General features: G+C 41.0%; 1 protein-coding gene across 1 annotated transcript in view; it reads right to left on the reverse strand.

The window, feature by feature from the left end:
- Positions 1-25,808, reverse strand: part of LOC148037948 (cytochrome b561 and DOMON domain-containing protein At3g07570-like) — a 56,674-nt gene extending 30,866 nt beyond the window's left edge. Inside the window, exon 1 of the mRNA XM_087676993.1 lies at positions 25,425-25,808. Coding sequence (XP_087533119.1) covers positions 25,425-25,604 — 180 coding nt within the window. The 5' untranslated portion in view covers positions 25,605-25,808. The remainder of the gene's footprint in view (positions 1-25,424) is intronic.
- Positions 25,809-26,282: the final 474 nt, after the last annotated feature.

The raw sequence follows: 26,282 nt of genomic DNA on the forward strand, positions 1-26,282 counted from the left end.
CAAAGATAACTGATGACGATCACCAGAAAAGAGACCACCAGCACCAGGAAACAGCCAAGAAAGAAGTCGCCAGCAGGAAATGTGCCGCCTGGAGTGGAAGCCACCAGCAGAACAGCAAAACGCAAGCTGTAGATGAGTCGCCCAGCAAAAGGAGGGACAACCTGGTGGAAAACGCAAGGTTGTTGGGTCGCTGGATGACGTGGCAGCCTCTGTAGACAACGTGTACAGAAAACGCAAGCTGAAAAGCTTCCAGAAGAAGTCGCCTGGGCAGTTGTTGATCAGATGACAGCAGCAGTAAGGTATATCACTCTTGAAGGTATGTCCTCCGTGCTCTCAATCAGGCGATGATACCATGTGAGAGTGCGCAACGGAAGAAGAACACGAACACAGAGGAGGAGAGAGAGACAGCAGAAAATGAAGGAAGAAAATCTGCACTGACTGTAATGAATGCTGAATACAAAACTGTGGACTGATCAGCCCTTGCACGCAGCCCAAAGCGTCAGTGAGGGCACCAGATGAGGCTGATGATGACGGCAGCACCGAAGACGGAGGAAGATGATGGAGTCGGAGTGTGCACCTGCCAAAGAAGGAGGGAAGATGATAATACAACTGACTGCCAAGTGGAAAATGGCTATAAATAGCCAAAAAACCCAAAAACTGGCCGACCTGAAATTTGAGGCCATAAATATGTCCGACCAGCATTTAATGCTGATCTGACCAGCATTTAATGCTGGTAAAAATGCCACGAATGCTCAAAAAAATCCCAGAAAGGGTGGACAATGTCCGGCACGTGAGGCAGGCTGAAGAATGCAGAAACTGCCCCGGGAAATGCACATAAAATCCCGACTGGAGGAGAAAATGCACTGACATGCAATAAACTGAGTGCTCTAGAATGAGCTACCTCCTCCGTCAAAACAAGTGATAGACAAGTCAGAGCTCCTAAAGTCCTCATCTGACTCAGACTGAGGCTCACAGGCAGGAGATGACAAGGCATGACAAACATGACTGCTAACATGAAGAAGATGCTGAACGGATATGAGGTATGATGGACCGCTGAACTGCCAGAGCAATCAGCGACAAGGCCTGTGCATCACGTGTATCCCAAGCTTTTTGAGCTGCAGTTCTTGGAGGAAGTGGCTGAGGTGGAGCGGGCTGAGGTCCCCGTTGTCCACGTGCGCCATAGGGAGGAGGAGTAACGGGAGCTACAACTCCCGGTCGAGTTTCCTCTCCACTGACATAATCCCATAAATTCTTGGCCACTAATACATTCTTCATCATGAATGACCAAAGGGAATAGTTGTTTCCATCCAATCTGTCTTCCTTGGATACATACGTAAAGACATCACCTCCCTGATTTGCCATGATAACAAATTTCCAAAGACAAAATGAGCAATGTCAAAGCAGTATGAACTGGAAACCTGCAAATTTCCAGAAATTGCAGCAAACACGTTTCTGCAATTAATGTGCAAAGGCGTACTTTGTCAGAAAACTGTCTTTTAATGCACGCTTCCCATGGTGCAAACAGTGCACTACAACACTGTTATCTCAAAACCCCCAAAATTTTTGCCAAAATTTCTGTCAAAACAGTCTTTCTGTGACTGTACTAGTAGTTCGAATGCAACTGTCCACTAAATACACAAAAGCCCCAAAATTTCAGATGATCCAATCCAGAAATTTGCATGAAATTTAGTTCCCACCTATTCTGTGCTGCGCGTATGAACCTCCTCTTCCAAAGGTGTGATCTGGGCTGAAATTTTAAAAAAAATTGTTTGAAAAATATACCTGCCGTGGAGCAGGCTGACGAGCAGAGGCAGGTCGCTGGTCAAACGTGCAAACGAAACGCAGGTTGCTGACGTGGACATGTCAGATGGCGAGAGAACTGTCGCGAGCTGCAGGCGGGTGTCAAACGGCAGGCAGGTTGGTTGCGTGGCAGGTCGTCTGACAGGCGGGTGGACTGGCTGACGTGGAGATGGCCAACGTCTGACGGGCGGGCGGACAGGCGGTGCAGGACAGTCGTGCGGCAGGTCGTCTGGTGGGCGGACTGTCTGGCGTGGAGCTGCTGGACAGTCGCGAGTTGTGGGTTGAGTTGGGCAGCACTGAGGAACAGCGCGCTGGTGAACAGCACGCCTGACTGCTGACGAGACAGACTGACGACGGGCAGACTAACTGCTGACGAGACTGACGACGAGCTGTAACACGGGCAGACTGACGACGAGGTGGCGCCTGACTGCTGACGAGACTGACGATGCGCTGGAGACAGGTTGCGTGGAGCTGTGCACCGGCGGCCTGGAGCAGAACTAGCGTGGGCTGCAGACTGCAGACTTGCACACTGCAAGCAGAAGCTGAGTTCAGAGCTCAGCTCTAATACCAAATGTGAGGTCAGAGGATCGAGGTACAGCTGGGATTCAGTAGACAACGTGAGAGTGAGAGACTGAGTTGAAACACGACACCCAAGAGAATAGGCTAAATGAGTGTAACCTGAAAGTACAAAGTACAACCCTTAAACCTTAGGGTTGTAGGAGGTGTTCACACCCGACACACACTAAGTGCCCAAATGTGTGTAACATAAGCACATAAGTACATACGACAATAAGACCATAAGTCTGGGGGAAAAAACCTCTCCTACCGAGAGTAAAAAGTGCCCCAGTGTCCTACTGATCACCGACACTCCCATATGAGCGTAGGCGTAAGTAAGGCGTGAGTCAAATACCCAACATTTGACACGAACAGAATTTCCATTTGAGCAACTTTCAAAATTAGTAACCTCTTAAATTTTAGGAGTCGCCAAATTTAGCTTTTACAAAGCTTCATTATATAGGTTCACCGGTTCATGGTTTGTTTCTTCGATCATAAGCATATGTTTTCACTTTCTGAAACCACTCATTACATGGGTTTCTAGTCAATGTGACTATCTGAGTGTAAAAGTCTTAGTCATTTGGGCTTTTTGGTTAATCTGACCACTCAACTTAACTTTTAATTTCTCTTGGGCAAGGTCTTCCGATCATTGGCCATCCTTAAATAGAAATATAAACATTTAATCATATTTTGAAACACTTAAATATACAAATCGCCTTTCAAAGTACATGAGCATAAAATTAATTTGGAATCATTGAGCCAATATGTCTTGGTAACAATTGATATACAAAAGGTTTGTTACTCAATGCTTGTGTGCAAGAATTTTGGTTGTTCTGATGATCAAAGTCCGAGGAGCTGTCACCTCAAGGCTATGGCAGATCATCGTCAAAAGCTAAAATCTTGTAGCCGAAATAAGTATCGGAGTTTTGATTGACATTAACATCTGTCATTTCAATATTTAATCTTAATGTTATTATTGATTTTAATGCTAATGTACCATTAAATATTATTGTTACTTACATTTAATGTCAACGTTCATTTTAATTTTAACATTAAGATTAAACATTATATAAACATTGTTGTGAATGTTCGTTATCAGGGGCAAAGAAAGACTACAATCATGAAGAGAGAGAATGACTGATGGCGGGGGGGAGAGAAGAAAAAAAAAGTATGCCTTCACAAGAAGAGAAAATGTTGTCAATTCAATCATGGACATGCACAGAAATAGAGGCAATACTGATGAGAGAAATTAGGCAAGGGAATGAGAAACAGAGTCGGAAACAGTAAGAGATAGACGGATTGCACAGGAATGCATAGAGAATGGTCGCTGACGTGGTTACCTGGTTAACATGGTCACCTAGTTGCCGAACTGCCACACTTGACCACTTAGGGAAAGACGAAGGTTGTTGGGTAGCGTTGCACATGGGGGATCATGGTGATGGTTCTTAGACTTGTCGCGCATTTCCCAATTCTCTTCTTTCGTATTGGCAGTCTACGCATTGAGGACTAAATGAATTGGGGGGTCATGTGTTGAATGTTAGCATGCCTATGTTAGTTATGTCATTCTATCATCTCCTGGTTGTGAGAACCTCTCAAAGTTTGACGGAGACGAAGGAGCTCTAGCAATTTAGATACATTTTCTTTATTTGTGGACTTCTTGTGTGCATTCCTAGATCAATTACAACTTTCCACAGTCTACCTACACTTGCCGGACATTGTCGTTGTCATCTGGGATTTTTCCAAGGTCACCCCTATTTTTTTGGCATTTTTCTTCACTAACTAGCATTAAATGTTGGCTGACCAGCTTTTTGGGCACCTACTGATGCAGGTGAAAGCCTTACTAGTATCAAGACTGCAGACTGAGTGCAAGAAGAAGCATAGAAAAGAGTGAGCAACAGGGTGATGAGAGCACGACACAATCAATATTTGGTATAATGACGGATGAACCACTTTTAGGTTTAGATAATATATAAAGTACAAGAGTGTAAGGGTGTAAGGGTGTGTTCATACCCGAACACTGTGAAAGGTACGATAAGCCTTTATTCCCAACAACCTCCCACCTAAAGGCAACATGCCTGAAGGTAGAGAAACGAATCAACTAAGTCAATGTATGTACAAAGCTGAAATACACATATACTATCAAACCCCCATCATCTAGCGGCAATGAGGAAACCGCTCTGCTGAAAGACTCTTCATGAGAAGGTCTACAAGGTTATCATCCGTATGTACCTTGACAAGCTCAATGCTCTTGCAATCAAGTACATCCCTATTAAAGTGATACTTCACTTATATATGCTATCTTTGCGTGAAAGACAAGATTCTGTGCTAGCATGATAGCACTCTGACTGTCACAGTAGAGGATAGGAATCTCTGTAATACCAAGCTCTCTCACCAGATGTGAAAGCCATAAAGCCTCTTTGCATGCCTTAGTGACAACCACATACTCTACCTTTATAGAAAATGCAACACACTTTTGCAGCCTGGATATTCAAGAGACTGCTCCACCTGTGAACATGAACACATATCCTGAAGTAGACTTCTTGCAATCATGATGGTCAGCATAGTCTACATCCGTAAACCCAACAACAGATGACTCTTTCTTACCAAAGCAGATACACAAATCCTTTGTGTCCTTAAGGTATCTCGTGATACCCTTCACTACTTCCCAATGCTCTTTACCAGGATATGCCATGTATCTGCTAACCACTCCTGCCGCAAATGCAATGTCAAGACCTATAGTAACCATAGCATACATCGGGCTACCAACAACTAAAGCATAAGGTATCTTGGCCATTTTAGCCTTTCCATCATCAAATATAGGGTTTTCATCTGCACTAAGTTTCACATATGGAGGCAATGGTACACTAATGGCTTTCCCCCCATCCATATTGAATACTGTAAACCTTAGAGACATACTCCTGTTGTGACAAATAAAGAAGACCCTTCGATCTGTCTCTGAGTATACACATGCTAAGAATATGATTGGCCTCACCAAGATCCTTCATATCAAAGCTATTGTGTAAACTTTGCTTCAAGGAGTCCAAGGCATGAGCATCCTTGCCTGCAATCAACATGTCATCCACATACAAAACCAAGAGAATAAGGCTGTCATCTGTTGTCTTCTTGGTGTATAAACAGTGATCAACTTGAGAACGATGAAATCCCTGAGATTGCATAAATGTATCAAATTTATGATACCATTCTCGTGGTGTCTGCTTCAGCCCATACAAACTCTTGTTGAGCTTACATACCATGTGCTCTTTCCCCTTTGCAGCAAAACACTCAGATTGCTACATATAGATCTCCTTATGCAAATCACCATGTAAGAAAACCGTTTTTACATCCATCTGTATGAGTTCCATATCTTCAAATGCAACCAAGTCCAAGATGGTTCACAAAGAAGTCATTTTGACTACAAGAGAAAAGATTTCATCAAAATCAATTCCATGTTCTTGCTTGTACCCTTTAGCAACCAGGTGTGCCTTGTACTTTGGCAGAGAACCAGAAGTGACTTTCATTTTGTAAACCCATTTGCATAGTAGCACTTTTTACCCTATAGACAAATCTCTAATAGTATTGCTTTATGCCATTTCTTACTATCTTTTCCGTCCATTGCTTCCTGGAAGCATGACGGCTCAACCACAATCTATCAACATGACATAATCAACCACATAGTTAACACCAAGAACGAATCTATTTGGCTATCTATGCACTCTGGTCAACCTTCGGACCCTATGGTCAAGATTTGCTGGCTATTCAGCCTGCAAATCTGCATTAACAGCTTGCTGTTTTGCAGGTTCAGCATGATGTACAGCTGGTTCTGGTTGTTGCAAATGCACATGTTCTTGCTGAATTTGTGGTACATCATGGGCAAGATCTTGCTAATCATTTTCAGCATCTTTCCCTACATTTTCAGGGACATTTATAGCAGTTATTTTCTGCTGTCTAACAAGTATTCTTTGCTGTCCTATCAGTACATCCTCTCAGAATACAATCCTTCTGACCTCCTCTATCTTTTCGCGTTGTTTGTGCATGCAATCTTCCCAGAAGATAACATCATTGCTGCATACTACTTTTCTTTTCTCGGGATCCCATAATCGATATCCCATCTTACTTTCATCACCATATCCTAGGAAAATACATTTACAGGACTTTGATTCAAGTTTGATGCATTCTTCCTTGCAAATGCGCACAAATACCTTCTCACAACCAAACACTCTCAAGTGAGCATACGAAACTGGCTTGCTCGACCATGCTTCTTGAGGGACTCCCCCCGCCCAAAGTCCTATTTGGTAATCGATTAATCAAGTGTACAACTGTCACAACACCCTCTGCCCAAAATCCATGAGGTAAAGTAGCATGTGACAGCATTGTACGGACCTTGTCTTAAATGGTCTTGTTCATACGCTCTACAACACCATTCTGGGGTGGATTATAAGGAGTGGTAAGTTCCCTTTCAATCCCTTTGCTATCAGAAAAGTCGAAAGGCTTTGGACACATATTCCCAACCACTGTTAGAGGTAAGGCACTATAATGTCTTGTTGGTCTGATTTTCAGCAAGTGCCAAGAATTTTTTAAATTTATCCAAAGCCTCGTCTTTGCAACGGATAGGATAAACCCATACTTTGCGTGTGGCATCATCAACACAGATAATGAAATATTTCTTCCCCCCTAGAGATAATCCTAGCATTTGACATACATCTAAATGTACCAAATTTTTTATGTGACATTTGAGTAGGTTTACCATAAATACAATGATCACACTATTCAAAATCAGCATACCTCAAAGACCACAAATAACCCAAGTAAGAAAGTACTTTCATTCCGGTTTGACTCATGTGTCCCAACCAGCTATGCCACAAAGAAACACTTGGCTGCTCGGTTATGGCAACTACATGGTCACGCACACTAGATACATGCAAAGGATACAAAGTATCACTTTTGGAAACCTTGGCAACAATGTGAGAGTACTTATAAAATTTCCATTTACTATCCCCAAAGGTGCTGTGATAGTCTTCATTATCTTGCTGCCCTGTGCTTATCAAGCTCTTCTTGAGCTAAGGTACATGTCTTACATTATGCAAAACAAACACGGAGCCATACTGAAATTCCAGTTTCACACTACCAATGCTTGCAATTTTACATGCATAGTTATCCCCCAAGTGGATAACACCATGTATACCACCATTGTAGTTAGAAAACCACTCATGATGTGGTGTGACATGAAAGGACGCACCTGAATCAAGTATCCAAGTGTAAATGTCATCCTCAAAATCTGCAATCAATACATGTGCACTCAAAGAAAAAGCAATAAGTACATCACCATCACTGTCATTCTCATGAGGGACTACATTAACCTCTTCTATTTTCGCATTGCTCTTCTTTGCAGGTTAGCTATCCTTTTTCTCACCTTCTTGTCTTTAGTGTTTTTGTTTTTGACTTTCTCTTTCTTCAATTGAAAACAGTCCCATTTGTAGTGCCCTTTTTTGCCACAATGATGGCACTCCACATTTTTGCCACGAGACTTGCTGCGTGCTCTATTTTCAAAACTGCCCTTTTGCTGAAATCTGCCTCTAGTGTGCAATGCATTAGAAAACTTGTTTACTGAATTATTTTGTCTATTTAGTTCTTCCATCAGCAAAAAACTCTCCACATCAGAATATAACAACTGAACATTCGAGTTACTCAAAGTTGTCCTGAAAGTATCCCAACTTTTAGGCAAAGTGCATAGCAAGAAAGTAGCCTTGAACTCAATATGGAAATCCAAAGTAATCAGCTGACTGAAAATTGAGTTGAACTCATTCAAATGTACAGACATGGCTGTACCTTCTTTCATGCAAAAGTCTATTAATTTTTTCAGCCAATAAATCTTGTTGGTTGCGCTTTTCTGAGCATAAAACTCTTCAAGCCTTTGCCACATTACATATGCTAGATTCAGCTTCTCAATAAGAGCAAGTTGTTTGACGCTGAGAGCTCAATGGTAGAGCAAGCAAGCTCATCCAAGTCATCCCACTCATATTGTTCCATGTCTGCTAGTTTTATTCCCTTTGTTTTGATGGGCTTCATGTGTTTCTTCTGCACCAAGACGTTGTAGTACTATTTTTTCCATATTGCAAAATTATGTGCACCCTCAAGCTTCTTGATGTGCAAAAGATTGTTGCTATCATTGTTTCCAGCCATAATTTGCAGTACCAAATTAACTAAGCAGTCACCAAAAGGCAAGCCCAAATGTCATACAAGTAACCACGATACATTGCAAGTACCAACCAGCAATGAAAATCTCAAGATTGTAGAAATTTCAGATCTGCAAATAGATTTTCAGAATTTAAAAATGTCTCTTGCTGCACTCCTCAAGCAATTCTTGACACGTTTAGAGACCAAGGCACCAATTACATGTGAAATCCCCAAATTTTCACTGCAATTTCTGCTCCAAAAGCATTCTCAAGCACAAATTTGACACTTTTGATTAAAAGCCCCGAATTTTAAGAAGGTAATCCGTCCAGATTGCATCAATACATATACCCAAGTACATATACCAAACAGTTGTTGCACAAATTGAAGGGATTTTGCAAAAGCCCCAATTTTCTTGAGTTCAGAGTGCACAAATTTCAGTAAAATTGAAGAAATTCCACTAAAATGTAAAAAGTGCCAAAATGTCTCAAGCAAATGTGCAATTTCTGAGTTGGATTGTCTTGTCCTGCGTTGAAGTCCCAAAATCCGAGAAAAGCCCCAATTTTCTTGGACAAAACTCCACATTGTGCTTGTGCATGTGAATGCTCAGTAAAGGGGAGACTAAAAAATCGCAGAAATTAAGGAAAATTGAGATAAAAAAAGGAAAACGAACCTGTCTTGGCATTGACCAAGACCCGTGGGCCATCTCGCACCGGTCGGTGGACCTAGTTCGTGTCGCCTGCCGCCTGCCGCCACCTATGCCCATCGAACCTATCGCCTAGCCTGCAGCTTGTCGCCTGACTAACATTCTGCCTATTGACGGGCCTGCAACCTGTCGCCTTGACTAACCTACTGCCTACCGATGACCTGCAGCCTGTTGCCCTGACGGACATGCTGCCTACCGGCCTATCGCCTGGGGCATCGACCTACGACCTGTCACCTCTATCCCCCCCGAACCACGTTCGGCCTACACACCACGTGTTGAAGTGTCAATTGCTCGCCTATCTGCTCATGCCAACCACTTGCTCTAATACCAGTTTGAAAGCCTTGCTAGGATCGAGACTACAAACTGAGTGTAGGAAGAAGCATAGAAAAGAGTAAGCAACAAGAGTGAGAGCACAATACATTCAGTATTTGGAACAATGGCAGGTGCACCACTTATAGGTTTAGATAATATATAAAGTACAAGAGTATAAGGGTGTGTTCACACCCAAACATTGTGAAAGGCATGGTGAGCCTTTATTCCCAACAGCAGGTCAGCTTGATTTGGGCATTTATGGCTATTTATAGCCAACCCCCCACTTGGCAAACACACATACTCTTCAATCTTCAATCTTCCCTTTGCAGGTGTACACTTTGATTCCATGCTTGGTCATGCCATCATCATCAACTTGACCTGGTGCCCTCACTAACGCTTTAGGCTACATGCAAGGATTGACCAATCCATCATCATTGGATCAACATTCTTCTTCAGTTAGTGCCTTCATCTTCTTCTTCCTCTCTTTCTCTCTCTCTACGTCTCTCTATGTTCGTGTTTCTCTTCCATTGTGCACTCTCACATGATATCATCACCTAAATGAGAACATAGTCTAGAGATTTCTTACAAAAGAGCATGTTTTCATCGCAAACGAGCAGCCCAAATCTTCAAAATGCAGATTTTCAGCCTGTTTTTACTACATTCAATGCCCATATAGGTGATCCATTGCTTGTTTGAACTCCCTGACAACCAGGCAACAGTATTCAGGCATCAAGCAGCATCTATTTTTGCGCTTTGCAGAAAACACAAATTTTTGTTTTGCAGGTGACCACATCTTGTGTAGGCGACAACATCCTACTACAGGCAACACCATCCTAGTGCAAGCGACAACATCCTAGTGTAGGTGACAACTTTCTGTGTAGCCGACACCTTCCTGGTGGCAAGCGACAACTTTTCCGTGACAAATGATGCATCTACAATCTTTGCAGCTGAGTACCTTTTGTTTTTCCCGCCGTCTCCATCAAAATGCAGAATTCTAGGTGATTGCAAGATCGAAGATGTCTTACCAATTCATGAGCTTTGATGACTTAGAGAAGAAGCTTGAAGCTTCTTTCCAGACATTGTTCTAAGTGAAGACTCGATTATTGTGATTATAGTCGGAGAGAGGAGTCCCCCGTTCGCACCCATCCCCCTTCTATCCATCTATCACAAAAGGCTCCATCTGAAGTGAATATGTGATCCTTGATACCCTCAATACACATGCATGTCTTATCTTCATTACCCAAAGAAGACAAACTCAATGGTTCAAACTATTCATCGTGGTCATGTGAGGTGGAATGCATACTCGACACCTTTGATCTTTGGGCTCTTGTTTTAGATTCCATCCCCCATCCTCAAGAGGATCCAACAGATGGGACTTCTATGGACCGAGCAGCCTTGTGAGATCGGCTCAACTCTCGAGCCCGATTCTCTCTTTATGAGTTTGCATGATTATGTCCTTGTGCATGTTTGCAGGTTGAAGACAGCATCAGAAGTGTGGAAGAAGCTTGAGTCTTTGTATCAGCACAAGGTGTTTGCCCACAAGATTTCCCTTGAGAAGAAGTTGCAAATGCTCAGTCTTGATAATTTCTCCTCTGTGAAGGAGAAATACCCAAGAATTCTTTGCAATTTCTCCAAAATCTCACAAATGGGAGATAAAAGACTCAAATTACATTGCTTACATCACCAAGATTGCTTCAGCAATGTCCCAAAATGCATTGCACACATCAATTTTACCAAAATCCACATTTTCAGCAAAAGCCCCAAAATTTCACTGACCAATCTGCCCCAATTGCATTAATGTGTGTTCCCAAGAGCATAAAACGAGTAAATTTAGCAAGATTTCACAAACTTTTGCAAAAGCCCCAATTTCTCAGGTCCAAATGTGAACCAATGTCAATAAATTCAATTCAGCTGAACAAGATTTCACTGATACATGAAAAGCCCTAAATTTTTCAGAGCCAATGTGTACTATGTTTGCAATTTTCGGGTCAAATGTCATTGTTATGCATGAACAACATCATACCCGGGAAAAGCCCCAAATTTCAGCCATGAAATTTCTGAAAAAATCTTTAACTGTGCTTCCACACGTGAACCAGGGCATGTATAGATGTGCCAAGTCACACAAAAAAAGTCAAACAGACTGTTGACTGGCTGTCATGAGCTGTTGACTATGTCCCGCTAGTCAAAACTAATTGTTGCCAGCTGTCGCCTAGTCCATGCTGACCTGGGAACTGTTGCCTGTGACCTGGGAACTGTCACTTGCACTCACTTGGTCAAAACGGACTTAAAAGACTGTCACCTGCATAGATTTAGGGTTTCTGACATGTCACTTGTCTGTCCAGTACATACATGTACCTAAAGCTGTCGTCTACACTCAACCTGGCTTGAAGCTGACATTTCTTCACACGGACAAGTTCAAGCTAACACTCACAGACTTCAAGAAGCGTGCACACCTTAAACGCAGTTCTTATACCAATTTGAAGGGAAGAGTGCGCAATGGGAGTGCGAGTCAGAAGTGGAGCAGCAGTGTTGAGAGTGAGAGAGAGTGAATGCCAATATGAATGTACTAGATTGTGACGGTACACAAAGAATAAAGAATGTATTTATATGTTAAGATACAAATAAGGGTGTGTTCACACTCATATAACTTTACACGGAGACGAAGGGACTTTACGCCCAACACATATCTTGGAAAGTGAATAGTCGTTTTCCTTGACAACATTCTTGTTTATAGTAAGTTACTAGAGAAACATGACAGACATTTACACATCATCTTATGTCTCTTAAGACGAGAGCAATTATTTACCAAACTATCCAAGTACAAACTATTTTGCACAAAGCTATTATACCTTGGTTATGTCATCTCGATTGATGGCATTCGCATTGATCCCAAAAAGATACCAGTAGTGCTCAATTGGCCTATTCCAAGGACCAGAAGGCAAGTGAAATATTTTTTAGGTTTAACTAGGTTTTTTTAAATTTTCATAAAGGACTATGCTCATATTGTTGAACCCTTCACATTTGTTGAAGGATATCCGATCAAAAAGAAGAACGTTAGTCTGCCGATTGTTTGAACTAGTGAGCTCGATCAATGTTTTCAAACATTAAAACGGGTCATTACCACTATACCAATGTTACAGATTATTGATCCAAATAAACCTTTTTGAGGTTCATACAAATGCAAGCAACTATGCTTTAGGTGTAGTCCTTTATCAAGATGGATGACCTATCGCATTCAAGAGTCATAAGCTCACCGATACCCAAACATGTTATACCACCCAAGAGAAGGAATTATTGGCGGTCATCCATGCGCTTGAAGTATGGCATCATTATTTATATGGCACCCGGTTTATTATTTGGACGAGAACCACCATTCATTGAAATACCTATGTGATCAATCTGTCAATCTCCGTGGCCACAAGGCAAGATGTGCAAAGCTTATGCAAGAGTTTAACTTCAAGCCGAATTCTTGAAGTCAATGCCTTATCCTTCTCCAAAATTTTGACTGGTTTCTAACTTTCTCAAAGGGCGCTGCCAAAACGATCTTCACTTCGGTAAGATCTGACAACTATTTCAAGAGGGACCTAGCATAGCCCAAGAACCTCAAGTGGTCCGAATGCCTGGAAGTTAGCTACTGAGAGAAAGATGGCAAAAAAGTATTCCATTTGTAATGGATTGCTTTTTAAACAAGGCAAAGTGTGTTTGCCCAATAATTAGAATATCCACAAGAAAATTTTACAGGAGTGTCACGATGTGCCAAGCACTGGACATCTTAGCATACACCAAACTTTGGCCTTGGATACCCATTATTTTTATTGGCTCCATATTAAGACTATGATTAAGTCTAACATGCGTGAGTACCTGTTGTGTCAGCTTAACAAAGCTAAATGGCACAGACAAGTAGGGATGTTGTATCTTTTACAAATCCCTAATAGAAAATGAAGTAGCATTTCTAAGGATTTTGTAGTAGGATTACCCCATACGAATCAAGGTCATGACACAATCTGGGTTGTGGTCAATCAATTGACAAAAATGGCTCAACTCATTTCTACGAAAACGGCCGTGAAAAGCCATGAATTGACTAGTCTCTTTGTTGAACACCTTTATAGACTTTATGGTTTACCCGATGAAATAGTCAGTGATCGGGACCCTAGGTTCACTAGCTGTTTCTCGCAAACATTCTTCCAAAAACTAGAACTTGATTGTCCATGTCATTCTCGGAATATTCTAAAACTGATGGACTGACTAAACGCACGAATCAAACCATGGAGAACGTGTTGAATGCATATGTCTTCCGTAGACAATCTGATTAGGAGCGTTATCTTCCTTAAATTGAGTTTGCTTATAACAATATTATGCATTTGGCTACTGGTTATAGCCCATTCATGCTTATGTATGGTTATGAGCCGAAATCACCAATTGCCACAAAGCTCAAGGGGGTGAAAATACAATCCATAGTCGACTTTCTACACAATTTGCAAGAGATTTTGACAATTGCTAGGAAAAGCATTAAAACAGCCCCGGATCATACCATGTGGGTTTACCTTAAAGTCCTAAAGGACTCTAATTCGATGACTGCCAACAAGTGCTATAAATTATCTTTGAGGTATTGTGGTCATTTCCAAATTACCAAGAAGATAAATAGCATATCCTATGAGTTGGTGGACTTACCTTCGGAAATCCGAGTTCACCCTGTGTTCCACGTGAGTCATTTGAAAAAACGACTAGGAAAAGATAAACAAATTGTCCCGATTGAGGAAGCCTACAACTTGACGATACTGGTCGTTATGTTCCACTCAAACCCAAATTGATTCTTAACCTTAGGACTAAACGATCCCATCAGACCATTTATCCCAATATCTTAACCAAGTGGATAAACCCCCCAAAGGCGAAGGCTACTTGGCTGTTGTTACGTTCATTGAAAAGTTGTTTTTCTCACTTCTTCCCTAAGGATACTCTTGAGCACAACAATCATTCATAAGGGGGAAAGTATTATGTCCTTGGACATCTGAATGGGCACTAGTAGCATTGGCCACAACGATTACGAAGGTGACTTAGTACGACACTTTGGAGTTAGAGCAACCAAGGCCTATTTATATGACTCAAGGCCCTATTGTGCACATTCATTGTGTGATCACCACTCTTGGACTCTTCGCCCATCGGCCGACACATTCGTACATCAGGATGGTATGGGCTGGTAGTATGGGACGTCAATCCTTGGGATGTGGTCATGACCCAAAAGTGTTGTTGGCTTGTATGCTTGGGGATGAACCCATTTGGCTCTACAACTGGGAGGTGAGTCTGATATCCAATCTCTTTTATGGTGAGTTTAGCTTGCGTCGTGTCTCATATACACGTTAAATCCTACAAGGAAGTATAAAAGGGGATTACTATTTTGACCTGGTCAAATTCAAATTGGATAGATAACATCGACACCACAAGCTATGCTCTATCTCTTCCATCCACCACGATTACTTAGAGCAATAAGAAGCAACCTACCAGGCCCTTTCTTCAACAAAGGCAAAGTACCATACAATGTGCTCTTCTACTTGGAGGCATGTTGGCTTTGATGGATGTTCCTAAATATTGGGTTTCCTCATGTGGGACCTACTTTTCTTCAATGCCAATCAAAATGATTTTATTGTTGCAAAGAATCCAATGTTTCATGCTCACATGAAACATATGGAGATCTAGTATCATTATACTCAAGAGTGGGTTTGGGTAGAGAGTTAAGTTAGTCTACTCTACCCTACAAATGGCAATATTGGAAACATCTTCACAAAGGTCCTTCCATTACCTTCAATGCTTCATCGTATCTGACTTCTTGGCCTTTAGCCACTCCCAAGATCTCAGAGGGGATATTAGCATCCACTACATTTTATTTATTCTCATCTCCTACTTGTAAGATTCATAAGAGTCTTGAAACTTAACATTGTGATCATGTTATACATTCGGCCAATAAAACTAACAAGTGACCAAGGCCAAAGTCCAATATATGCCATGGTTTCCAACGCTCAGCACATCATGATACTCGTACAAAATTTTCTTGCGGATGTCCTAATCATTGAGCACACACACTTTACCTTGTTTAAAAAGTAATCCATTTCATATGAAATACTTTTCTGAATGGTTTTAGCAATGCCCTTTAAAAGAAAGATAGAAATCAGTTAAATTTTTGGAGAAGGACAAGGCACTGACTTCAAGAATTCAACTAAGAACATTGGCAATCTTATTAGTTGTGCCCTTCCTATAGCGAATTTCATAGACAAACTCTTGCAAAAGCTCTGTCTATCTCGCCTAACAGCCACAGAGATCGGGCTGATCACATAAGTATTTCAATGAATGGTAGTCTGTCCAAATAATAAACCACACATGGTACAAATAATGATGTCATACTTTTAAGCGCATGGATGACTGCCAATAATTCCTCCTCTTGAGTAGTATAACGTGTTAGGCATCGACGAGCTTACGGCTCTCAAATGCGATAGATCGGCTATCTTAATAAAAACAACACCTAAAGCACAATCACTCACATCTGTATGAATTTCAAAAGGTTTATTCGGATCAATAATCTACAACATCTATGCAGTGTTAATAACAAGCCATTTCCATGTTTGAAGTCATTGATCGAGCTCACTAGTCCAAACAACCGACTAACATGCTTCTTCTTGCTTTGGATACCTTTAAGTAAACATATTAAGTGTTCGGTAATATAAGCATAATCTTTAATAAAGTTCCGAAATTTATTTTTAAAAATCCATAAAACCTAAAAAAGATTTTACTTGCTTTATGGTCCTCAAAATAGGTTAATCGAGCACTACTTGTATATTTTCAAGATCAATCCGAATGCTATCAATCAATATAATATTAACAAGGTATAACAACTCGGTGCGAAAGAATTCGCACTTGGATAGTTTTGCAAACAATTGCCTTCATCTTAAGAGACTTAAGACCATATCCAAGTGTTTCGCATACTTCTTCGACAACTTACTATAAATAACGATGTCGTCTAGAAAAACAACTATCCACTTTTCAATATACAAATGAAATAAATAATTCATCATATATGTTAGAAAGTTGAGGGAGCTTTGGTAAATCCAAAAGGTAGGACAAAAAACTAATAATGTCTATATTGAGTTCGAAATGTAATTTTTGAGACATCCTTTGAAGCTATTCGTATTTGATGGTATTTAGACCTTAGATCGATTTTAGTAAAAAAATACGAACCACAAAGTTGATCTACAAGATCATTCATTCTAGGAAACAAATATCTATTATTGACGGTCACCTTATTAAGGCCTTTATATCAACACAAAAGTATATCATGCCATCTTTTTTTTTTGCAAGAAGGACAAGCACGTCACATAGGAACTTACCTCAATATAACCCTTAGCCAAATAGTCCTCAAGTTGCCTAGCTATCTCGTCCTCCTCTTTTAGACTAAATCTATAAGGTTCTCAAGAGACAAGATGGCTACCGAGTAAAGTTTCCATCCTACGGTCTAAAGGCTTTAAGAAATAGTATAAGTCCATAGATAATTGAAATTTTTCAACAAACAAATTTAAGTAGTAACAGTTGGATTGGAAAAACATTGAGTAAACTCCATTACTAAAATCATATATAGATTATTTTCTCTAATCTCGGAGGGTAAACAACCAACGACCATCAAGCTTTAAAAAAAATACATGATTTTTATAGTCAATGTACAAGAAAGAGTATTTTTCAAAGAACCATAGCATGCCAAAAATAACATCCACATGGTCAAGGCTTATTAGTCAAGAATCCATGATTTGATGATATTGTTGGATCAAAAGATCCAAGTCCGGTACCATCTAATCCCAACAATCCATCGTAGGATCCTCCGCATATCGAACACGATAGACTCGGTCAACAGATACCATGTGGAACACTTTTTGCATTAAGCAAGAAAAAATATATTATGAGTAAAATCATTATCAAATAAAATTGTAATATCTTGGTCATTTATACGCCCTATGATCTTTAAGAGATCATGCGAACTAAAAACAATTTTATTATATTAATGGAACTATTGTTACTATTACTAGCATTAACAAAACATTCTTCGAATAAAATTTCAAAGTACTTGGAGCCTCAAGAGTATTTATCGAAGTCTTGAAAGTAGACTTCGCCTTTTTGTTCTAGAGACACTCGTGATCACCACAAAAATGTGCCAAGCATCTGCTCCTCTCACTCTCTCCCTGCTCCTCCAGCGCTAGCGATGACTAATCATTATGCACTCTCTCTCCTTCCTCATCACCTCCCAAAAACAATTCTAAGCCAGACATCAGAATTCTCTCCATAAAGAATGACACCTTCTCTCACTCTTTCCCAATTCATACTCTCTCTCACCCCGTCTAATTCTTAATATCTCCATCTCCCTAACATCTAAAGGCCAAATTGACAATAAAGTTAATACTAACATTACTAATAATGTAATCACTCAAATTAATGATAGCATTACCAAAAGCATTAAATATTAAAACCACAATGATATTTAACATTACAACAACATTAAAATTAATGATAATATTAACATTAAATATTAAATTAACAAAATTACTGTCAATGAAAATTCTCTTATGCTTATTCGAGCAACAAGACTTGAATTTCCAACGATGATCTATCAGTCCTAAAGTGGCAGCTCCTTACTCTTTAACCGTTAGAACAACTGAAAAACTCTTGCACACAAGCATTATCCCAATAGAAAACCCGAGCACAGGTACGAAACAAAAAACATACCTTGCTCCATAATTGCCAGAAGTTTTGGAAACGGCAAAACAGAAATGCGTTTAAGAGTTGTGAAATGGAGTTTCAAGCCCAGTTTGACATAGTGAAACAGGGAAACGGAAATCCAAAAATTATTCCTCAACAATATAACATTAGAGCTTAGAAGAGAATCGAGATTTAACAAGTGTAAAGTATACATGAATCATGATTCAATTTAAAAGGTAAACTGTAACTTGTCATAGACAGTAAACTCAAGATTGAAGGCTCAAAAGTGAACAATCGTAGACTCATATTATGTCATATAGACTCAAAAAAGAGAGTTTTCATAGTTGTAACTCAGTAAATAGTGCATGAAAAGAAATACAACTATGATGTATAATGTATCATAGTATCTCATGAGTCATCATCATGATCTATCATGTAATGGCTCACGAGAGTCACTTAGCATCATCCAAAGCCATCTCTATCTCGGCCTCCTCACGGCTACTAGCAAGAGCACTAGTACTACTAGAGGAAGAGGAGGCTGCACCTTGCTAGAAATAGAGAAAACCAACAGCAAAAGTGGGAAAAACTTGCTCAAATCAATGTGGACAATGAAGGACGAAGAGAGGGGAGGAATTGCTCACTGGAAATAGTGAAAATGAACACCAAATCTGAGGGAAAACAGCTACAAATAGTATGGACAAGAAAGGAGAGAAATTGGGCAACTCAAGGATGAGAAATGTGGAGTTTTAGGGCTGGGATGCGAAGTTTCAAGGCTATAGACAACAGTAGATGTGAAAGGGGGAAAGCAACAAGTAGAGAGAGTGATCAGCTAAGAAAGAGGGTGGACAGCAAGGGAAAGAAAGCGGAATGCTCATGCAAGAAGGCAAAATGATGTGCTCAGCCTTTGCTTTGCATTATGCATTATACATATGTTCCAGCCTATACATTGTGATTTGTAAATTGTGAATGCTAAAATGAGTAGGTAAAATAAATGATTTTGTTTTAGGCTTTAGACTTTTTAACTTTGAATCATCCATAGAATATGCATATTGCTATAAACGGAAAAGGTACTTGATGGAGCAACTTTGGAACCTTGATACTATGTTGTTTACCAGTCTTCTAATGAAAACTATTGCATCTACTTCCACTTATGACACATACTCTCCATGTAGTTGAAGTGCATAGAAGTATACAAAAGTGCCATTCAAAGATCTAGCCAAGAGTCAAAAGCTGCCAAGTGGGCAATCACAATGGGATGGTCCACCTTTCACTCTAAAGTGTGCTTCATCACTATTCAAACTGTTGGAGAAAGTGGTAAATTAAAATTTTTATATTAGGCCTGGGCATCATTCATACACCAAACTAGTCATATGCACATGTGTCTGTTGACCTTCCAAGTGCCCACGTGTCTGTTGACCTTCCATATGCACATGTCTATTGACCTTCCATGTGCCCATGCGTCTGTTGACCTTCCATGTGCACCTCCACTAGTTGGCTAAGGAATATTCCAAGGAATATTTCCTTTACCGTTGGCTAGGGCCCCCGATGACTCCCTTACCCCGCAACTCGATGCAATGTGCCTCGAGTTGCTACCAACTTAACTACTCCGTCTAACATAAAGATTAGACCCACAACGGTCACCTTTTTGCCATCCGGTCATATAGACCTCATCTGACATACAAGTCAAGACTCAACTAATATCCGGGCTCACATATGGCTTCTCCTCATAATGGGGGCCTTACAACCTTGAGCACCATAGATCATTGGTAGCACCTTATGAGGGTGGGGCATTGAGCATATCTAACACCCCCCCTCAATGTCCACCACCCGCAAGTGAACTATCTCCTCGGCCCAATGCCGAGTCTCTGAAGATGAACTTGAAGCAGATCCTTCGTAAGTACTTTGGTGAAAATATCCGCTCCATTCTCCTCTGTTGGACAGTAGACCAGTTCCACTATCCCATCCTCCATCAAATCATGCACATAGTGATACTGGATCTCTATATGTTTGGTGCATGTATGAAACATTGGATTTTTGGCAATGGCGATGTGACTCTAATTGTTACATCTCAACACAATTGGTTCTTCATCCTGCACTCCCATATGCCATAGGATCCTTCTCAACCATACTACTCCACATGCAATAAAACAAGCTACCTTGTACTCTGCTTCGGTAGTAGAAGATAATGCCGCTGTTGGCTGCTTCTTACTAATCCAAGAGAAAATTCCTGAACCCAAAGAGAAACAATAACCAGAAACTAACTTTCTCGAATCACTGTCTCCTACCCAATTTGAGTCACAGACTAATGTATCCTCAACGGACAACTTTGCATTCACCTCTATAGGTGTAGCTATCTCCTTGCACTCGGTCATGCCAAATGCCTTCAAGATCTCCCATGCATACTTCTTCTGAGAGATGAAGATCTTTCCTAGCTCTTGCCAAACTTCAATCCCCAATCCCCAAACAATAGTGCAGCAAGCCCAAGTCTGTCATTTCAAACTCAAAAGTCAAGGCCTTTCGAGTTTGGTTGATTATATCTTCATAGTCACCTGTAATAAGAAGATCGTCCACATATAGAACAATCACTACACACTTTTCACCATCCCTGTAAACATACAAGTTAGCATCTGAGGCACATCTTTTGAAGTTTAAGTTTAAAAAGAACTTATCTATCCACTAGTACCATGCTCTGGAGGCATATTTCAGCCCATACAATGCCTTTTTCAGCTTACACACTTTGTTCTCAGAATGAGGGGCCTCAAATCCTGGTGACTGAGCCACGTACACCTCCTCCTTGAGGTCACCATCTAAGAATGTTGCCTTAGTATCCATTTGGTAAACTGGCCACTGCTTGTGGTCAGCCACTGTAAGTACTGTGCGAATAGTAGTCATTCTAACACTTGAGGCAAATGACTCTTGGAAATTAAACCCTTCAACCTATCAAAATCCCTGTGCAACCAGTCTAGCTTTGTACTTTTCTAAGGTATCATCAGTCTTGTACTTTACCTTCCACATCCACTTGGTGCCAATAACCTTCCGCTTTGTTGGCCGATCCACTAGCTCCCAAGCGTCATTCTTCATTATGCTGTCATACTCGGCTTGCATAGCTACCTTCCATGCTAGATCTACAAGTACTTCTAAGTCATTTGGCTCCTTTACTTCTCTCATAATCTCAACCATCAAGGCCATATTGACTGTGTGAGCAAAAGCCCTCCTTTGCTCCTTTATTTTTTGAGACCTCCTTGGTCCGTCTGCCTTTTCCTCAACAGATGTAGACATAGAATTATTGTGGTCATGGAGCTGCTTCACCCAACGCAGCAATGGCTTTTCCAGTAAGGTGATGTCAGGTTGGTGAGCTTTTTCCTCATTATCTGAAGATGGTCCTTCCTCCTCCTTAAGGATAGGGACAGCTCTAAGATACATTTTCTGCTCTGTGGCTTTAACTTGTTTCTCTTCTCATTTGGAACATATGCATAACATTCACATCCAAAAATTCTGAAATGTAAGACAAATGGTTTCTTACCAATGTAAGCCTCATGAGATGTTTTTCCCTTGAGAGCCTTTGTGTAGCTCCGATTTAGAATGTAGACTACACTATTAACAACTTCAACCCAAAAATAGTTAGGCAATCCCTTGCCCTTTAGCATGCACCTTGCCATCTCCACAATGGTGCGATTCCTACATTCCACAATACCGTTCTGCTGAGGTGTATGAGGCGTCGTCAATTGATGCTTGATTCCTTTGCTCTTACAAAAGTCTTCAAACTTCTTTGAGTTGAACTCACCACCACCATCTGTTCTAAATTTCTTCACACTTTTTTTGTTTTATTCTCAACAAGTTTTAGCCATTCTTTAAACTTACCAAAAGCTTGAGCCTTATCACGAAGGAAGTACACCCACATCTTCCTACTGTAGTCATCGACAATCAACATAAAACAAGAAGATCTCCCCAAGGCCTATGTAGGCATCTTACCGCACAAGTTAGCATGCACCAACTCTAGAGAAGCATGTGCTCTATTCTTGCTTTCTTGTGGAAATGTCTTTCTCTATTGCTTGCCCATCATACAAGCTTCATATGGTTCCTTCAATTTAATCACTGTAGGTAGATGAGCAACCATATCTTGCTTGTGCATCTCCTTCAACACTACAAATCCAATGTGTCCGAACCTTTCATGCCAAAGCTTACTTGTGCCCACTCTAGTGGTGGCTGTAAGAGCACTTAGCTCATACAGGTTGTTCCTTCTTTCTCCTTTGCTAACAACTTTGCCAGCACTGTCGAGAATTTCTGCACCTGTCTTCTTGAACCTCACTTCATGACCAAGATCAGTTATGGTAGCAACTGATAACAAATTTCTCCTAATTTTGGAAACCTACAACACATTTCACAACTTTTTTACTTCACCATTTGCAGCAACAAAAGAAATAGTATATGTGCCCGCAGCAGGGCATTTCGCATCATTTCCAACCATCACAGAGATGGATTCTTGTAGAGGCAGCATAGAACTGTATAGACCTTTCTTGTTTGTCATGTGATGGAAGACCCCACTATCCAACACCCACGAGTCAGTGGTAGATTCTTCTTATGTCGAGAAGCACACTTCCTCAATGGTCGCCATGAATAACTCTATCTTTATTTCAGTCGTATTGACTGTCTCTTTCCCTTTACTTTTAAGGGTACCATTCTTTTCATCTGCCTTCTTGACACGACAATCTGCGATTACATGTCATTTCTTCTTATAGTAAAAGCACTCTCCCTAAAACTTCTTCTTACCGCCTTTTTCTTTTTGTCACCATCATTTTTGGAGGAACTACCTTTGCCTTTTGTATTGGCAGAGAATGCAACATCTCCATTGTTGCTTCCTTCTCGAGCTTTCAACCTCAACTCCTCCTCCATCAATAATGCACAAAACTCCTCAAAAGTCAAAGCTTGAGGTCTCACCTGAGTATTAAGGGCAATTACTAGTCTATCAAACTTTTGTGGACAAATCCGAAGACACCTCCGAGCTAGCTCTTCGCTAGTCTTTTGTATCCCATCGCCAGCCATCTGATCGCGTAGATTCTTAATGTGAGTGATAAATGCTTCAACCGTCTCTTCCTCAGTAAACTTCTCCGTTACTAGTTGATTTTCCAAGTTTTGAATCCTTATTTAGTTTCGCGTTTTATACTGACTCTTCAGTACATTCCAAGCCTCTAATGCTTTGATTCTATACTGAATCAAAGTCAAAACACTATCAGAACAACTTGTAACTAAGGCACACAATACATTTGCATTTCTTCACTTCCAAGCTCGTAGAAGATATGCATCCGAAGGAATCATCACACTAGAATTTGATAGATCGGGGGTAGGCTATGATTCTACATCAGTCCCCAGCACAGTCTCCAAAAGCTCATAAGAATCAAGGATAGTTGTAATTCAAAACTTCCACAAGGTGTAGTTTGTATTATCTAGCTTGCCTTCGCTAAAGGTTGGTGGACGAATCCTCAGTATTTGAAGAGCCGATACAGCACCACCACCTCCTGCATTGCTTCCTGATGCACCAGAACCACTTCCGGAAGACGGCATCATTTCTCTTCGCTCTTGAAGGCTTTGCCTCTTACGCGCTCTTCGATCCCTAGAGCCCCCTGGGCTCTGATACCATGTAAAAATTACACGGCGCAACGAATAAAATTTGAGAAAGAGATAGAGAGTATATAACAGATAAGAGGAGAATAAAAATTTTCTTTAGCTTCAAACAACTAATACAAAGATGGCTCTGTCCACCTGTACACTTTCACTATAAAGCTTAGATAGCAATCTTGATAGAAGACAGGTGAAGAGCTTAAGGCTAGCTGGAGCAACTCTAACTGGGTAAAAAATAGATGATTGATAGCTGTGAAGGGATTTAGCCTTTATAGCCTATGAAAGGGGTCATGATGGATGACCTTCCATATGCACATGTGTCTGTTGACCTTCTATGTGCCCATGTGTCTATTGGCATTTCATATGCACATATGTTTGTTGACTTTCCATGTACACCTCTACTAGTTGCCTAGGAAATACTCCAATAAATATTTCCTTTACCGTTGGCTAGGACCCCTGATAACTCCCTTACCCTACAACTCAATGCAATGTGTCTCAAGTTGCTACCAACCTAACTGCTCCGTCTAACCCAAAGATTAGACCTACAACGATCACATTTTTGTCATTCGGTCACATAAACCTCACCTAGCATACAAGTCAAGACTCAACCAATATCCGGGCTTACATATAGCTTCTTATCATAATGGGGGCCTTACAACTTTGAGCACCATGGATCATTGGTGGCACCTTATGTAGGATAAGTTTTTGAACAGTGATGAAGTCAAATCCAAGGTTTTTTCTCGTGTTCCCAAAGCAACAGTACAAGGGTTGTCCATCGCAGCAGCCTCATACAAAGAGCTCATGTTACAAATGGATACAGCAAGTCTGATGGCGGAAGTCCTAAAAACTTTTGACTGTGTTATATATTCATGCATGTGATTGTGTCTCTAATACCACCTTGATGGACTTGGGAAGCATGTAAAAAGAGGAGAACCAGGAGGAAAGTTCATTTGTTGTGGGTGCAAAATGCAGGATACTAAGTAGGAACTCTATATGATTGGCTATCTATGACTTGGTAGTGTGAATAATCTTTTGACCGAGATACCAAGTTAGAAGATAAATTTCATGTTATCTTATAGAAGACGTGGAGCAGACGTGGAGCAGGCATGAAGCCGCAAATTCTGTAAAAAAAACCCACGGGCCACGCCCCTTCAGTTTGCAGATCTTGGAGTTCTCTTCACCTAACCAGGCCATCAAGCTAGACAAGCTCGAGTTCTGCTCAGGCTTACTTGGTAGAGATGTCAAGGTATGCACAGAGTTGAACAGCAGATGCACATAGATCTTGTAGCATACAAAGTGCCACACGCAGGCACATTCACCGATTTAAGTACCTCTTCACATTTTGGTTAATGCTGCGTGGTCAGGTTGAGTGAAAGTGAAACAGATGTACAGAAAATACACATAGAAAGAGGGTTCTGCCTAAGGCATGGGGCCTGGACATGCTTCTTGTTCACTCTTAATCTGTCATTAACTGAAAATCAGAGATCGTTTGGAAATCGGAGAAACACACGAAAGAGGGGGAACATACCCTGAGGATGAAATTATCTCCGGGCCAGACGACCTTGCACGACAGGGAGGATGTGGAGAAGCTGAGCTGCGGAATAACGACATTTTGGCTGCAGTCGTCGGGAAAGAGGACAGCTGTGGCCACGTTAGCTTTATAAATGATTAACAGAAACAGCGCAAGGACGAGGCCATCGTGCCTCATGTTGCCTCGATGCCGAGGTACCGATAGTTTTCGACTATGGCAGAATCGGATCTGCACTACACAGACACACACAGACGCGCGCGACAGAGACGCAGACACGGGGAGGGAGGGAGGGAGAAATCACTGGTTGGCGGAAATAGAAAGAATCGTAGCAGGAGGATGAGCGTGCCAGTCAAAGAGTTAAAGTCAACTCACTCAAACCTAGCAAGGTGATGGAGCTATGAACTTCTTCTTTATAACTAGGAGGTCTATGGTAGGCATAGTTGCAGCCTGCATGACCAAACCAACACTACATCTATGGTCACACTCAACCTTTTCGATCAGATTTGATCGATTGAGCATGACATTTTCAATCTAGAAAAAGCAATATGTTTGTTTTGTCCATACCCAACGGAATCGCAAGGCTTAAGGAGGGCAAGGGAGAGGAGAGGGGTGGCACAGTGGATTATGCCCTCGCTCTAAGGTCAGAATGGCCATTGATGTCATGTCCACCACCACCACATCACCTTGTGAGACTTGCTCAATCGCATCGACACCTTGGCTACCGTCCCCCACTTTGGTAGCCCTACCTAATAAGGTTGTTTGAAGTCCAACTTCACCACAGAATTGCATTACTGTAAGTCCCAAGTAGTGAGGTATCTAGCCCAAAACAAAGGACAATCCTGATGATTTGGACAG

Source organism: Lygodium microphyllum, chromosome 4, assembly GCF_053477565.2.
Source record: "Lygodium microphyllum isolate KBCC chromosome 4, Lygodium_microphyllum_v1.1.10, whole genome shotgun sequence".
NCBI classification, from domain to species: domain Eukaryota; kingdom Viridiplantae; phylum Streptophyta; class Polypodiopsida; order Schizaeales; family Lygodiaceae; genus Lygodium; species Lygodium microphyllum.